General features: G+C 44.6%; 1 protein-coding gene across 1 annotated transcript in view; it reads left to right on the top strand.

The window, feature by feature from the left end:
- Window positions 1-16737, top strand: part of slit2 (slit homolog 2 (Drosophila)) — a 90037-nt gene that overhangs the window by 41521 nt on the left and 31779 nt on the right. Inside the window, exons 5-11 of the mRNA XM_069665664.1 lie at window positions 11433-11504; window positions 12379-12450; window positions 13199-13270; window positions 13509-13672; window positions 13788-13799; window positions 14096-14234; window positions 16628-16699. Coding sequence (XP_069521765.1) covers window positions 11433-11504; window positions 12379-12450; window positions 13199-13270; window positions 13509-13672; window positions 13788-13799; window positions 14096-14234; window positions 16628-16699 — 603 coding nt within the window. The remainder of the gene's footprint in view (window positions 1-11432; window positions 11505-12378; window positions 12451-13198; window positions 13271-13508; window positions 13673-13787; window positions 13800-14095; window positions 14235-16627; window positions 16700-16737) is intronic.

Below are 16737 nucleotides of genomic sequence, written 5' to 3' on the forward strand. Positions count from 1 at the left end.
CAGGGAAGCGTGCAAGTGGTCCAGATTATGCATGACTTCTCATATTCACTGCTGGCCATGTGGAAATGGATCTCAGCTTTTGTTTGGACGTGTTTGCTCTCTTTTTTTTGGGCCCTCTCTTTCACCTCTCACTCTTTGTCTTTCTCCTATCATTGTCAGATATTCTATTTATTTTGACACAGCCCAATAAACATAAATTGTTCTTGGTCGTTCATGTCTTTGCAAGTAACTGCCACATTTTAGCGCCAGCGTTGTGCGTGTGCGTGTGTGTGTGTGTGTGTGTGTGTGTGTGTGCAGAGCGGACAGTGGACAGATGGTGCAGGACAGCTGGTCCGGAGTGACAAGTGTGTGTGACCCGAGCCTCCGCGGTGCTGAAAGAAAGAAAGACAACATTGACGGAGAGAAACTATTTGAAGAGGAATATTTCAGCTAGCCTGCGATTGCCAGGAGCGGGCAAACAGAGGAAGAGGGGGAGGAGGGGGAGGAGGGGGGGGGAGGTCCGGAGACATCTTGAATAGATTTGGAGCAAAAGAGAGAGAGAGAGGAGGAGGTGGAGGAGTGATAAAAGAAAGAAGAAACTATGCCAATTTGTTTTAATGTGAATAGTGCTTTTTTTCTGATGGCCGCAAATGTTGCTCTTTATTTTTCTGTCCTCCCTCCATCTTCCTCTCCCCTCTCTCTCCCCTCCCTCCCTCCCTCCCTCTCTCCCTCTCTGGTCTGAAAGCACCGTGCAGGTGTCGGGTCACACACTGTAAACTGCAGCGGCTGACTGATGAATCCCTCATTTCCCTAAACAGGCCCGAGTAGACGATTGACAAGAGGTTCATTCTCACACCGAGTTCAAGTGAGAGGCCTCAGGGGAGGAAACACTTTCTGTCTCTAAAAAACACACACACACGCACGCACGCACTAATAGCGTCTGAGGGGAGTAATGCGATCCGTCTGTGCGCTTATTGAACCAATGATGACAACCTCGCTCTTCCTCGTTCTGTCTATAAACGCGTCTCCATCCACCTGTTTTCACGTGGGCTGAGAGAATAATGTTTAAGGTTGTGAGTGAGGTGAAAAGTTTATAACAAATCAAACTAATAAATGACATTCACTGATTCAATGCACTCCACCAGCAAGGCCGACACACCAACAGTGACACAGTCAAACTTTGTGGGAAGAACAAGATGATTGCTATAAGAGCTGCAAAAAAAAGAGTAAGGGCCTCTGCCGCTAACAGTGTTTTTTGCGCTGGCAGCGCCCACAACCTCAACTTCAGAGCGCTTTTTACCGGCGCTTACTGTTGCTAGGTTACGAAAGTTGTCTGCGTCTAGTGACCGTTAAGTCTGTTTTCAATCGCTCTGTATTTGCTTTTTTTTCAAGGAAATTTTACAAAGAAAACATTAAAATAATGGAAAGGAATCGTGTCCTTGCATTAGCAGACCTGGAAATTGTACCCTTGAAACGTCTGCGTTGTATTAATCAGTGGAAACTCAGTCACAAAGTAGGAAAGAAATGTTATAAAACTTCTGGGTGGAGCCTCGGACAACGTATTGAAGCTGTTCAAGTTTAAGATGGGACATTACCTCCTCCACCCAACACTTGTGGGACGGTGGTGCAACCTCCTTCCTGCTGAGAAGTATCAAGCATCTAGCAAGGTACAGAATGCCCCGGCCTGGTAAGTTGTTAGTGGTGTCTCCCAAGGGACTACACCAAACAATGCAGTCAATGGGTTAGGGTCAATAACCGTATTACACATGCGAAAAGGTGTTAAATACACCCGTCCAAAATGTGGCTGAGGCTGGCTGGGTCCCTGTTGCACCTGATGCATTATTTTTTATTATTATATCTTCTTTAATATGAGTATGTCCTTGTTTTCCAGCATCAAATACATTTAGACTATGTAATGCTGGCAATTCAACAAAATAATGAGGATGGGTTTTTAATAAGTGTACATGCCAAGTCGCAAACAGTTGCAAGTATCCTGTAAGCTTACAGCCACCGAGCCCCATGAACTTGGTTGTGTTTAAACAGTGAAAGTGGAGGTTGGCTGAGGTTAAGGAAAGATCCTGTTCTTGGTTTAGAGAAAAAGTCAGGACTGAGTTGAAGCTTGGGGACGAACATGTTTATTTTATTAACATTTAAATAAAACCACACTAACTTTAACCAACGTGACTTTATTGCCTAAACCTGACCGTGCAAACCCAAAGTCTCTAGAGTCAAAGTCCTGATTCACGTGCTGAAAACACATCACACGGCAGCACAAACCAGGCAGTGATTACATGTTTACCTCCCTGCTAATTCATAGTGTCTGTCTGTCTGTCTGTCTGTCTGTCGGTCCCTCCATCTGTCTCTCTGAGTGTCTGTCTGCCTGCATTAGGAGGCCTCAGCAGCACGTCACTCAGAGCTGCTGGGTAAACACAGGAAAGGAAAGACAAAACCGCACACAGGACTGAATTAAGAGGAGATGTGTGAGAGAGAGAGAGAGAGAGAGAGAGAGAGAGAGAGAGAGAGAGAGAGAGAGAGACAGAGAGACAGAGAGAGAGAGAGAGAGAGAGAGAGAGAGAGAGAGAGAGAGAGGAGAGAGGGAGAGAGGGAGAGAAAGTGTGTGTGTGACGGTCTCGGCCTGTCTTGTCATGGTTTGTAAACTGTGAATAATGACACCAGGGCGAGTAAGTCATCGCCACTGCAGCACTGCTCTGCTGCCACACACACACACACACACACTGTGCCTCTTTCCACTGATACACTGCGTAACTACATAACCACTCATTCCCGACGTGCCAACCACAAACCGTCTCTTCCGAAGCTCAGCTGTCAATCACGCTGAATGCGTTGTCAAGAGGGGAAAAAAACTGACCTCTTTATTTCAGAGTCGATCAATTGTTTATGAGCTGTTTAGTTGTTTGTTTTGATGTTTTCCCTGCTTGTTTGTTTACGGCGCCGAGCCTCAGGAAAAAAAAAAGGCAGATGGGCTGTTAGCTCGTAATGAATTCCATTTAACGCTGGCTCTCGCTGTCTCTCAGCTCGGCCCAGAAACTTTAATGTTTTACTTTTAAACCACCGCTTCTGGTCACGTGGCCAAGCTGGACGACAGATGAACAAGAAGGAATGATTGATTGATGGATGAAAAGCATGATGCAATGATCGAGCGATCAGGAGAGTAGCGCGGCGATTGATGGATGAAGCAGGTTGTGGGGGAGAAAAATAGACGGGAAAAAGCTAACTCTGAAAATGACAAAGGATCGTTGGGCGCCAGATTGATACATCATCCTATAGTGAGAGGGTTTTCTTTGAAAGACGTCGGAGTTTTTAAGTGTAGAGGAGGCAGACGAGAAGGGAGGAGACCGCTGCAGCGCACTGGGTCATGGAGTTTGTGGCAGATCAGGTCAAAGACGTGGGTGAAAACTTTCTGACCTGGCAAAGAATTCAGACACACACACACTTTGCAAAAATCCACACAAATAGGCCCAGACAAGCGTCCATGTGCTGTCACTTTCTATTTGTCTCCTCTATTTATTATTGTAAGGCAATGCAAGAGGCAAACAGGAAAAGGATATGATGTCACTCACCAACAGCTTGTGGTAACCGAGCGGTCTGGCAACGCGTCCAGCGGTGGTCATTTTAGCTGTGGTGTGTGCGTCTGTGTCTACATCTTGTGTGTGTTTTGGAAGCTCTTCCAGGCAATAAATTTGGTCGTGGTGCTGAGCTGGTTTTAAAATTCACACACACACACACACACACACACACACACACACACACACATGCAGCCTCACTGTCATAGGCGGTGTGTAGGTGTTAGAGCCGAGGTTATTGACTCGTAGAGACGGAGACAGCAGCGAGCAGCGAGTGAACACACTGCTATCGGAATACGATTAATACTGTCTGGCTGATGGATTAGACTCATTACACAGGGAGCAGGGCGAAGGAGGGCGGTGGAGGGTGGAGAGGATGTGAGAGAGAGAGAGCGAGAGAGAGGAAAGAAAAGGAGGTAAAGAAGGGTTTAAGACGAGATGTGTGAGGGAGAGACACGTTAAGGAGGGAAGTTAAAATGAAAGGTGAAGTATTGATTGGAGGAATCGATGGAAGCGAGGGAGAGATTTAATTTGACATTAGAAATCTTTGGGTACTTAAAATCCATATGTGCTCAAATTATCAAAAGAGGGTGAGGAGAATCAAACCTGTAGATTTCTAATGTACTTTCTTCTCTTTCTGGCTGCAGCCCAGCAAACATTTGTTTACACGAGAGGTTAAAGTCCTGACTAATACACTATGGGGAGATATTCTCTCTTTAAAAAGATGCTGTGTCTGTTTTGTAAAGCGTGCATGACACTGACGAACGCAGCTAGAAGATTTTGGCTGCAGCTGATAATTAGTTACATTAATGATTGATCTTCCAGGTATTTTCTCGATAATTTAATATTAATGAATGCCAGGTGAATCCCTCCTATTATGTCTAACCAACAGACAGAAACTCAAAGATACCCAATCAAACTGCAAGTAAGAGCAGCAAATACTGTGTTGGGAAGTCTGCTACCATATAGCTTTAAAGCTAATCATGCCGTTTTATGTGCAATATCGCTGAAATTGTTGCTCTTAGTGGTCAACTGACCAATCGACTGATCTATCTACTGACTAATAGCTGCAGCTTGAGTGTAGACAGGCCTTGGGTACATTTAATATGAGATTAAACAGGGCCTACAGTTTAACTGTAGTGTTATATGTTAAGATGACTCGGTTGCTTTAAGCTAGTAGCAGTAACGGCCAGTAGGTACTGTACTAGTTTGTCATCACATGAGTGAGAATTTATTTAAGAATTACAAAGTATTTTTAGAGATTTTGTTAGAACATGTTTCCAAAAAAATATATTATTGCGCACAGTAGCTTAGCATCCCTGCTAGCACAGGGCACTAGCAAAGCATGTCCTGCATTAGGTTTTTGTCACACAAAAGTGTGTTTTCTTGCTACACTCTGATTCTGTCACGTCTTTTCTTGTCTCATTAAGGGACTCTGCTCTATTATCAAGAAAACCAGCAAATAGGACGGAACTCAGAGGCCTCAGAGGGTCCAGCGTTGCCAACTGCTTTCCAATGAAAGTAGCTAGCACTAGCTCCAAAAGTCGCATAACAGTTTGCATAACACTTAGTGATTGGCCAACCCCAAGCACCCCTGACTGCCTGCGCAGTGCTGCTGTGCACGGGACAAGAGGAGAGAGGAGAGAGAGCAACTCGGAGCTGTTGGCAGAGGAGCCGTGACCTGCGATTACTCTGAGTAGCAATATGAGATATTTCACTGGTCTGAAAAAGTCCCTAAATTTGTCGCTAGTCGCTTAAAAAAAAAAAAGTCGCTGAGAGTGTCTGAAAAGTCCCTGAATCTAGCGAGAAAATAACTAAGTTGGCAACACTGAGAGGGTCTGCATGAACCTATAGACTGAGCATGTGGTCTACATGTGTGTGAATCTGAGACACGAGATAGAAAGAGCCAGCAGAATAACCGTGACATTGAATTTGACCTTGATCCTTACCTTGCAAAAGTACATCCTTAAATTGTTGCAAAACACTTGAAGCACAAGCTTTTCTATAACACAGGAGTCTGAGGAGCACAGGTGCATTGCATGATGGGACATTTCTGTCGACGCAGCTCTAAATCAAAATATCATCTTCAGATGTTCAGAGGGAAACCATGTCCCCATTCGTTAAGTGCTTCTCAGCTCTCCTCATATGCAATTACTGTATTAGTGCAAGCCGCTGACCATTTCTCCTCCGCGTTTGTGTGTGTGCGTGTGTGTGTGTGTGTGCAACAGATGTATTCCTCACTTGTCTATAATTACACGTGTAAACATTACTGGTGATGTCATGGTCTCAGACCGCTGACTAATCTGTTCCTGGGCTGGAAAGCAACGTAATCAGTCTGCTTTTACACACACACACACACACACACACACACACGTACAGGCCATACATGATCTTTATTTTTGCAGCTTTGTTGTTTCGCCGTGTTAATCTCACATTATAGATGTGATAAGAAATGTTTCCCTCGGCAACAAGAAGCTTATGTTACAAGTGTCGCGCCTGGTGGCTGAATGGAGAGATCAGGAGCTATTTATGTAGGAAATCAGTCGGCACAATGTTGCTTTTCTACCAGGCAATCATCCTGCCGTTCCCCGTCTGTATTCAGAGCATAAAGGAAGAAACATTGCAAAATCAAAACTCTTTAGCGAAGCAGCAGAAATAACACAGCTGTTACCACAGCAGCTTTTGTAACTGAGCGCTGTGGTACTAAAACACACACACACACACACTGTTTGTGACGGATCGCCATCCCGCCAGCCCCGCAGCCACACTTCACGCACATACAGGGGACACCCTCTCCGTCAAGTCAAAATGTCCCCCAGGTGTCCACCCTGGTCCGGTAACCATAGCAACCCCCCCTACCTGGCATTTAAAGTGTGTGTGCGAGGCGTGATGGCGAATAAGAGAGGCAGACAATGAGACGGGAGGAGAGGCTGCAGATCTGTCATTCACGAGCAAAGTCAATATTAGTTTAGAAGAGAGGCTGAAGGGCGAGGCTGAGTGTGCGTGTGATTCTGCATGATAACTTTCCATCATGTATCGCATGCTTAGTTTAAATATTCTGCCACCCAAGACACACTTTAAAACCAGAGACTTGATGATTCACCTTTACACACACACACACACACACACACACACATTCCTCCACATTCCCAGATGCCAATCGCGGCCCTGTGCGTTCAATAATCCTCTGCATTGTCTTCTGCGAGCCTCCGCTCCTCCCTCTCCTTTCTCCCCCTCATCTCCTCTCTTTTCTTTGGGAGTCTTTCTCCTCCTAATTGCCCACAGAAGTGTGATCTTTGGGGGTCCACTTCATGGCATCGCTCCGTGAATTAGCTGAAAGACACACACACGCACACTCTTCCTCCATCCGCTTCGTCCATAACCACCCTGTCCTTTCCACCCCTCTACCAAAACCGCGTAAGCGTTTTTACTCCTCCATCCAGACTTTCTCGCGCCGTCCGTCTCTTCCTCACTTTCTCTTCCTCCTTCCTTTTTGACTCTTTCCAGCTCCGTCTTTGCCCATTCACACATTCTTATACTTAATAGGATTAAAGTCTCCGAAAGGGATTTGAACAAGATGATTAGTTTACTGCGCTGCCAACTCTGGCCCATACCCTGTCACACTCACACACACACACACACTCGTACGTCCACAGGAACCCCCAGTTAGCCGGACCTGGGAAGAATCTCGTGGCAGCACGGCGCAAACAAAAGAGGTTCAGAAACTGTATAACAGTAGGTCAGAGTGTGTGTCCAGTGTGTGTGTGTGTGTGTGTGTGTGTGTGTGAGAGAGAGAGAGGGGGGAGGATGAGGGGTGCATGTGTGAGAATTGAGTGCTGCTCTTTCATGCCCAGGTCTTCTTAGACACGCAGGGCGTCAAAAGCTCCTCTCTCTGTGAAAAGAGCCTTTAGAAAAGCAGCACTAAGCTCTTAACGCTGAAGACCTGACTCTGTCACACACACACACACACACACACACACCCTGGGCCACCAAAGGTGAGAAAAGCAGACAAAGAGGGGTCAGAAGATAGAGGATCAGACCGGACAATTTTGACTAAATCAGTGTGAAAACAAAATATGTCCAAAGTGTTTTTAGGATTATTTCGCTAAGATCTAAATTACACAAGCGATATGAAAACTATATCTCCTCTTTATCTTCTTTTTTTTGGTTGGCAAACGACCAATGTTCGCATCGCAGTCGACATCTGCTACAGACACGACCTCATGACGCTGCTGCGTCTCAGCTTGTTAAATCTCCTTTTTAATGCCTCCCGCTCTCTGCCATCACATTTAATGAGTGTTTTTAAGTTGTTCCTGTTTACATATTTCTCTGTTTCTGCTGTCAGACAGCTGAACAATCATAAAAAGTTATTTGATCATAAACGCCACCTGTTTAGCGAGAAAAACACTCTGTTTCCCGAAAGCTTGGATTTCCCGTCAACATTTAAATGCAACACTGATGTTTTCAGATTCAGTGATATAATTTCAGATTAAAAAAGACAATAAAAAGAACAAAAGTTTAGCTGAAGGGGGATACAAGATTATCAGCCACTTAGTGGAGAGTGTGTACTACATATTATCAGTGTGTGTGTGTGTGTGTGTATGTGTTAAAGTTCTTTTCAATGCATCACCGTGCTGTCAGCTGTCACTTTAAAGTAAAAGTGTGTCTGGTGTGTGTGTTTCCAACAGTTCCCAACTTATCAGCGTGATATAGTTCCTGTGTGGATTTAATACCTCCGGCGCCTTCAAACAAAAACACACACACACACACACACACACACACACACACACTGGGCTCAGCAGGAGCCTGTTTTAATGAAGCTAACCTCCCGGTTTAGGCACCGGGGCAGAGGTGAGGGGTTAAACCTCGGGGAAGTCCGAAAACAAGACCACATCTCGGAGAAAGAGAAAAGCAGAGAAAGAGAGGGAAAAGTGGTGAGTTGGACCGAATGATTCCACTATAGATGAAATTGAATCAGGTGCCTTGGCTCCAAACTGAAGAGGAAAATCCACTCTTAAGTCCCTGAGAAGTCAATTTCCTAGTCAGAGTAAAACGTACTATTCACCCTCTCTCTCTCTCTCTCTGGTGGTCCGAGTGATGAAGAGGGTTTAGAGTGGCCTCCTGCACTTCCTTAAGAGCCCCACACCAACCCAAGCTGCCAATCAAATGTGTATGCATGTACTCTGCCTGCGTACATGTGTGTGTGTGTGTTACCATGTGTGTGCGCTGTCCCTATTGTCGTAGATCACTGGGACAGAGCGACGAGGAAAATCAATTTCCAATCATCTCAGAGCATCAGAAGATAAATGCCTGTGTCAAACACACACACGCGCACACACACACAGAAACACACTCATGCATACTGTACTCATACACTCCACCTGTCTTGTATACCAATCACTTTAAGCCCCCAGCTTCTTACAGTGTTTACCGCAGCTGCATGACTGTAAATGTGATGGAGGAGTGAGTTCCCCTGTGAACATGTCAAGTGTGTGTGTATGTGTGTGTGTGTGTGTAAACACACTCAAGCCACACTGAGGTCTGTGTGCGGCGTTAAACACAGACGCACAAACTGTCAAACTGTCAACTTCTCACATTTGACACAAAGTTTTTACAGATTTTTTCATCTGATAGGCAGACGATGTGGATGCAGTGGGTTAAGTGTGTGTGTGTGTGTGTGCGCGCGCAGGCCCGAGGAGCACTCTCAGAGTATTTATTTGGTTTTAGAGTTCCAGCGGTTAAAGTAGCACGGCTGTTTTCCAAACCCCCCTGGTCCTGTAAAAACAGTATCAGGATACACTCTATTTGATTCAGACCAGTCGCTGTGTGTGTGTGTGTGTGTGCGAGCGTGAGGGAAGGCACATGTGTGTTTGTGTTGTGTGTGTAAAACAGCTCAGGTCTTTTTTCATCCAGCTCTGTTTGTAAAGTCTTATTAGAAGATCACGTTGATTGATCTCTGCGTTAGAGGAAACATGAAGCTTTGCCATGTTTATGTGTGTGAAGGCCGGGGTGCTAACAGGTGAACATTAATGTGATGCGTTAAGTCGAATTTGATTGACATTTTCTAACCTTCTCTGCGTAAGACAGTTGTTGGTTGTTTGGACTCTGCATGTGTCCAGTAAACACATCAATCTGTGTCTGCAACTAACAATTATTTTGCCTCTCAACATTTTTAGAGCCAAAGTGCGTGTCTTAAAATCGCTTGTTTTGTCTGACCAATTGTCCAAAATCCCCCCAAAACCAAAAAGCATGAATAGAAACAGAGAAAAGAGCACAAATCATCACATTTGAGAGACTGGAACCAGAAGTTATTTCCCTTTTGAACCAACAGCTTTCACTGACTCTGACGGACAGCCAGATTGCATTCTGCTACATGGATTCAAAACAGCACCAGCGTGGACACATTTTGTCTTGCCACTGGACCTGTTGGAGGAAACAAACTTCCACAGAGTAAGATAACACTATTGCAGTTCCTACAGGATTGATAGCTTGTTTGCTAGTCACCTGAAGCAGTTTGGTCTCTTTGCCAATAAGCTACAGCAACCAGAGAAGGTTTGTCATGTCTTTGTGTCCCTGCTGTCTCAGATGTCAGTCAGAAACATGCACATGAAGCGCTCGGACGTTGAATATGATCGGTGTTTTTATTTAAATAATAAGGCTACAGAAGATACGCCTCAATTCTTACATCACTATTATACAGGTGTCTTTTAGAAGCAGCAGGTGGAAACCCCCGATTACACGATCACGGCTCGGGTATGTGAGGAATGCGGCTCTGCATTAGCTGTTAGCCGATTAGCATGATGGGGGTCACGACGCCACGGCCCGGGGTCAAGAGCTGGAAGGGCAATGGTGAAAGGTCAAAGAGTCTGTCTGGAACTTTAGTCTGTGTTGGCGGTGAACGACAGACTCACACACACACACACACACACAGTCGAGCAGGCTGACACATGACTGAGAGGTCTTCACGTCTTGTTTTAGTGTCAATCAGACACAAAAAAAGTTAAATACATTCCTTTACGCTGTGCGTGACTTTATTTATATTTGCATGTGTGTAGGCAAGTGCACAGAACACCTCATTTATTGTTACTATGTGTGCATACATCCTTCAGCACCTAAGTGTGTGTCCTTCACAGAATCAAGTTGCTATACCAACCAGGGATATGATGTATTTTAGACTGCCGCAGACTACAGTTGTAGTTAACGTGCGTCACCTCTTCATGCGTTTGAGTGTGTTTATGTGAGTGAGGAGCAACATGATCACGCATGTGTGTCACTGACTGCGGCACATTTAGTGTGTTTTGTTGCTCTATTCCGAGCAGCAGCAGCAACAGCTTAGTTAAAGTGGCTGAAAATTAAATCTCTGCAAACCCCAGCGCTCACACTCAAACACACACACACATCCATCACTCACTCCTTAAAAGCAGAGGGAGGAGGGGAGGAAGTGGCGAGGGAGAGATGAGTGGGAGCGATGAGAGGAGGAACGGAAAGCTCCAAAGGGAAGCGGAGGTCACTAGTGCCCCCTATAGGTTGTTTTAGCAGTTAAAGCCTCTTATACCTGAGATGGATGGATGTTCAAAGCAGACAATTGAATTGCGTCTGGCTCTGGATACGTGGATGTTTTTGTGCGACTGAGAGATGAATAGAGACAGCTGATTATATTTGGAGAAGGAGTGCTCTGTGTGCGAGCAACTCAATTTTGCAGATGATCTGTCTGGCTCTGAAGTTCCCCCCGCTGGATTCTGGTGATTACATCAAGTACTTGTGCTGCAAAGCAAGTGGCTCTGTGACAGCTTGGTTTAATTCTCTGCCACCTTCTTTCTCATTCTCACTTCTTCTCCGCATCTCTCTCTTTCTCTGTGTTGTGTTCAGGGACCTCAGCGAGAACCAGATTCAGGGGGTTCCAAGGAAAGCCTTCAGAGGAGCCGTGGTGATCAAGAACCTGTAAGTGGCACTTTGGCAACACTTTCTGTGCATGTGAGCGTGTTGTGTGTGTGCGTGCATGTGTGTGTGTGTGCTCAGCGTTTGCAATCCCCATGTGCTTGTGCATCAATATTTCATTGTGTTAAATGTCATGCGCCTGCTGCTTGCTGTATTGACCGCCACCGCTGCTCATTAGCAGCTGTATGCGTGTGTGTGTGTGTGTGTGTGTGTGTGTGTGCTATAAATGTCACGTCATGTGGCATTTCTGGTGTTTTCTCTCTTTGTTTTGCCTCAGTCATAGTTACGATGATTGAAGATAATTGTTGGTCATTTCGCAGGTAAAGTAATTGCCCAGCAGTAATTCTCAGTATATGGATTTATTCAACAATTTCGCTGCATCCTGTGTTTTCTTCCACATCAGATCATTTCTGTGAAATGCCTCGCAATTATTATAAAAGGACAGGCCAGCGTATGTGTGTGTTTGCATTAGCATGCGAGTGACAGCACATGATTTACTGTCCTTATGTCTTAATTAAATTGTTTCAGCAAAGCGGCTCTGAAAAGGGCGAGAAAGAGAGAGAGAGAGAGAGAGAGTGAGTGGGGGAAGAGGTAAAGAGCAGAGCATACAAATGAGACGTCAGATAGCAAAGAGCAGGAAACAGGAAAGCATACAGACATGTTTATGTTGAGAAATACATCTACAAAGAGCAACGAGCTCAGGAGACAGAACCAAAACAGAAGAGAGGAGACAGACACAGAGAGAGAGATTTGATGAGTTTGCCGTAGGGAGTTAAAGCTTTTTCTTCCTGTTTGGCTCGAACTTCACCTGAAGATATACTGTAAGACACCTTTTATCTTACACAACTTCTCCTTTTGTTTTTGTTTGTTTCTGCAGCCAGTTAGACTACAACCACATCAGCTGCATTGAAGATGGAGCTTTCCGGGCGTTGCGTGACCTGGAAGTGCTGTGAGTACCTGTTCGTTCAGTCCCCCCCTGCTAAACAACAGCAGAGCTTTTGTGAATGATGAACACTAACAGCAGCGCTATACGGAGCAGCTAATATCCTCGTTGACCTTTAAAAGACTGCATTGCCTGTGCAGCTCCTGAAAAGGGACAGATTATGTATATTCAGAACTTCTGATGCCTGCTCACAGAGCATCACTGTCTCATAGTTATGTAGATGTCGCCTGATAGGGAAACATGCAGGTCGATTTGACTTCAAAGTCAGTTCATATTTTAGTAAAGCATTTTACTCATGTAACAATGTAACAGCCTTCTATCAAAGTGACAGTGACTAAATTTGTGAATTGCAAAGAGTGAATACACTGATTGTAATTGTTTTTACGTTCCAACCAGTACAATGTATTATATTATTGCTTCATAAAACGACATTTTTTTAATATACATATTTAAAAAAAACTCTGCAAATATGTTAAACATTGATGGTGTTATATTTTTCATGTTGTGTGTCTATGGTTTAAATCACAAGAGATAAGAGAGCTGGTTAGCGTCTAGATTGTGTAAGTGACAGTTTATTAACAGTGTGAGATAATTAACAGACTGTTCAGTTGTCAGAATTTACCTCGAAACAAGGTTAAAAATGACACTCAGCAGAGTCTAATTTTAACACTCTGCTGACTAAGTCACCTGCTGTGTAAAACAATCCTGTGTTAGCAGAAAAGTCCTGTGATTTTATTTTGTTTTCTCTCCTCAGCACCCTCAACAACAACAACATCAGCCGACTGTCTGTGGACAGTTTCAACCACATGCCGAAGCTCAGGACCTTGTAAGTGCACCGCTGAGTATTTACTACGCAGTATACGGCCCTGAGGGGAAGGCTCCCTCTCATCGCTTCCTGTTTGTACTATTGATTGATCGATCTGTACTCCTACCACCCTGCTCCTGTCTCCCCCATCCTTAAATCTATTATTCCTCCTCCCCCTACCCGTTCTCACCACTTGTCCGCCTTCCCCTTTTCCTGTGATCGCCATCCCTTCTCCTCCCTCCCTCTCGTCCCTCCCCAGTCGCCTGCACTCCAACAACCTGCAGTGTGACTGCCACGTGGCCTGGCTGTCGGAGTGGTTGCGAAAACGCCCCCGTCTGGGTCTCTACACGCAGTGCATGGCCCCCCCGCACCTGAGGGGGCACAATGTGGCTGAGGTGCAGAAGAAGGAGTTTGTCTGTGCAGGTACGTTCAGGTTGCATATGTTTCTATCTATTTCGTGACTTACTTTAGCTTGTTGTTTATCTTTTGCTTTGTCTCGTCTGCTTTTTCTTACTGTCTTTTGCTCATGCTTTTCGAGATGGGGACGAAGGCAAGTACTTATGTCTCATTGCGTGGCTTGGCTTTACCCTCACACACACTGCATTTGCAGATTTTCTGCACAACAAATTATATATGAGAGCACATGATTAAAAATTAAAAAAACCAAGGTCACTGTCACGTTTAAGGACCGTTTCCCTCTCTTACCTGTTCCCTGTTGCCTGGCTGCTGTTTCACACTTTGATTTTCCTCACTGGATTCTGTCAGCTTCAATATCCTTTCCGTTTTGTTTTTACACCAAGAAAAACGAAACTCTGTGACTAATATCGGCCCTCTGTCTTCGTGTAGGTCACCAGTCGTCATCATCTTCCTCCTGCAGCGTGTTACAGTGCCCAGAGTCCTGCACCTGCAGTAACAACATCGTGGACTGCAGAGGGAAAGGACTGACAGAAATCCCCACCAACCTGCCTGAAACTATTACTGAGATGTAAGGCACGCATACATGAGTACACACACACACACCTGCTGTACTCTGCATGCATATACATGCACCTTTGCACACAAGCTCTCAAATCCACGCTCGGTGCAGTGATATTTCTCTTGCTCTTTCATCGTGCTTCTCTCCATTTTCCTTCTTTGTCTCCTTCCACCTTTCTGTTTCACTACTTCTCTTTCTCTCTGTGCACTGAAATAAAACCACACATCTGTGAAATGAGAAAGCCTGGTCATGCAGCTCTTCTCTGCTTAAGAAAATAATGAAGGGATGAGGGAGTAAGAATTGAAAGATTATTCTGAAGGACAAGGCAGATAACATCTCTGTCTAAAGAGGGGCATCAAGTAGAAAGGAATGATGAGAGGCAGCAGATGTAACGTGTACAAAATGAGACTGGAGTTACAAAATTAAGGACTAGAGACATGAGCTGGAGTAGACTGCTCTGACACTTGACTGGAGACAAAACAGTCAGGTCTCAGGTTCTCGCCTGGTAAAATCATGGATACAAACTTTAAAATAACAGGACTAGGCAGGGCGTGCATCATGAATATGTATAAACAAGGTCAAACTCTGGACAGGAAAATGTGTCAAATATGAAAACTGTTAAACAGAACTTTGAATCAACTTGACTTATGATCTTCGCCTCCTGTTCACACAGTACTCTTCAACTGATAGCCACAGAGCTTCCATGTAAGGCGCTGCCATCAGGAGCAATTTGGGGCTCTGCTCATGTCTCCGAAAGCAGACATGCTTTGACAAGACCTCAGATGAGACTTTGACTTTTCTTAGGTTGTCTCGATTTTGTTGACAATCAACTTGACATCAGTTTTCATAAGGATTGAGACCTGACTTCGACTTGCACAGATTGATTTGAGACTGAACTTTGTTTTTGATTTGAGACTTGACTCTGGACCTGCTGTGAATGTACTTCAAGAATTGACTTGAACTTATCTATTTGATTTCACACTTGACTTGACATCTGTTTTAGATTTTGAACTCTGATCTGACTTGGACTTGGATTTTGACGGATTTGCGACTTAAAGTTGTAATCTCAAAGATCTCAGTTTCGTTCTCTTTGGCGGCACCTATGGCGATAAACGGTAATTGCAGGCGGACACTTCCCAGATATCCAGACAGTGTTCATGTGTGACGTCCACGGTTGGCTCCGGTTATAACTCATGATTTTCCTCGCTGACGGTCGCTTTCCTTTTCAGACTGTTTTCCTTCATCTGAGCGTCAAATTTGTTTCTTTTTCTTTGGATTTTCACTTATTTTTGAAGTTGTATCTGTAGTCATCGATCTTTTCTTTATTTGTTCAGCCATATTAGATAACTGTTAACTACTCGCAACAATTGCAGCCGCTTAGCTCCGCTAAACCCTCTCTGGCAGACCAACCACTGCTGGCTGATGGAAAGCGCGTCACTAACTGGGCGCCATCTGTGATTTTTTCTGTGAATGTCGCCACAGACACCCAGTCCATAATAATACTATATACTGCAAATGCAAAGGCTTTCATCAGAGGGCCATAGGCTCAATCACCATTGTGTTACCTCATACAGCAATAGATAGTGATTTAACAGACATTTCTTTGAATTGCTTGAAAATCTTGGATTATATCTTTAAGCTGAGACCTGATCTGAAGACACTTGTTTTGTACTTCATTTATAGACTTGACTTTGACTAGTGTCGGTTGACTTTAGGTAGCTCTAGACCTGCTGTTAGACTTGAATAGAACTTGTCCCAATCGATTTTAGACTTAACTCGAGACCTGCTTTGACAGTCTTGACTTCGTTTGGCCTAAAAAAAGTAAGATCCTGAACACAATGCAATCAATATAATGCTTCTGTGTGACCAGTCAAACAAGTTGGTACCGAAGAAAGTATTGGAGTGCAGCTGAACAGAAGAGAGCAGCAAATGAAAAACAAATTTGTTTTAGGCAAATTGAACGGTTGGTTTGCAAATCATGTTCCAGCGCCTTTCTCGTCACAGTGACTTAACATGTGAAATGTTTAAAGAACGGTTGTTTGGGCCTGTTTTCTCTTCTGTTTGCCCCCTCCCTCTCTCTTTCTCTCCCCTGGCCTGGTTTGATTTGTTTGGGCCTGACTGACACAGAGTCAGAGTCAGACTGGCACTTAATGGAATACTGCCCAGATAGTGTGCCTGGGTGTGTTTGTGTCTACGTCTGACTGTACACATGTTAAAGAGGGCAAAAGATCAGAGAAATGTGACAAACTTTGGCACAGTCATCAAAGAGACTTATCTGGAAATGTTCCCCTCGGCCAAAGCCCCGAGGAATGAGCAGCAGTCAACGATAGAGCAAAGATAGGTCTGTGATAGGGGAATGTTAATGTGGCTTCTCAATGGTCTGTGTGTATGTTTGGTTCCAGACGACTGGAGCAGAACGCCATCAAGGTGATCCCAGCTGGGGCCTTTTCTCCTTATAAGAAGCTGCGAAGAATGTGAGTAGATGAGGAGATATATGTTTTGTGCACCCTGA

The sequence above is a fragment of the Semicossyphus pulcher genome, unplaced genomic scaffold, assembly GCF_022749685.1.
Source record: "Semicossyphus pulcher isolate SPU_LCO1_2020_fin unplaced genomic scaffold, fSemPul1.0.p SCAF_17, whole genome shotgun sequence".
In the NCBI taxonomy this organism is placed as follows: Eukaryota; Metazoa; Chordata; class Actinopteri; order Labriformes; family Labridae; genus Semicossyphus; species Semicossyphus pulcher.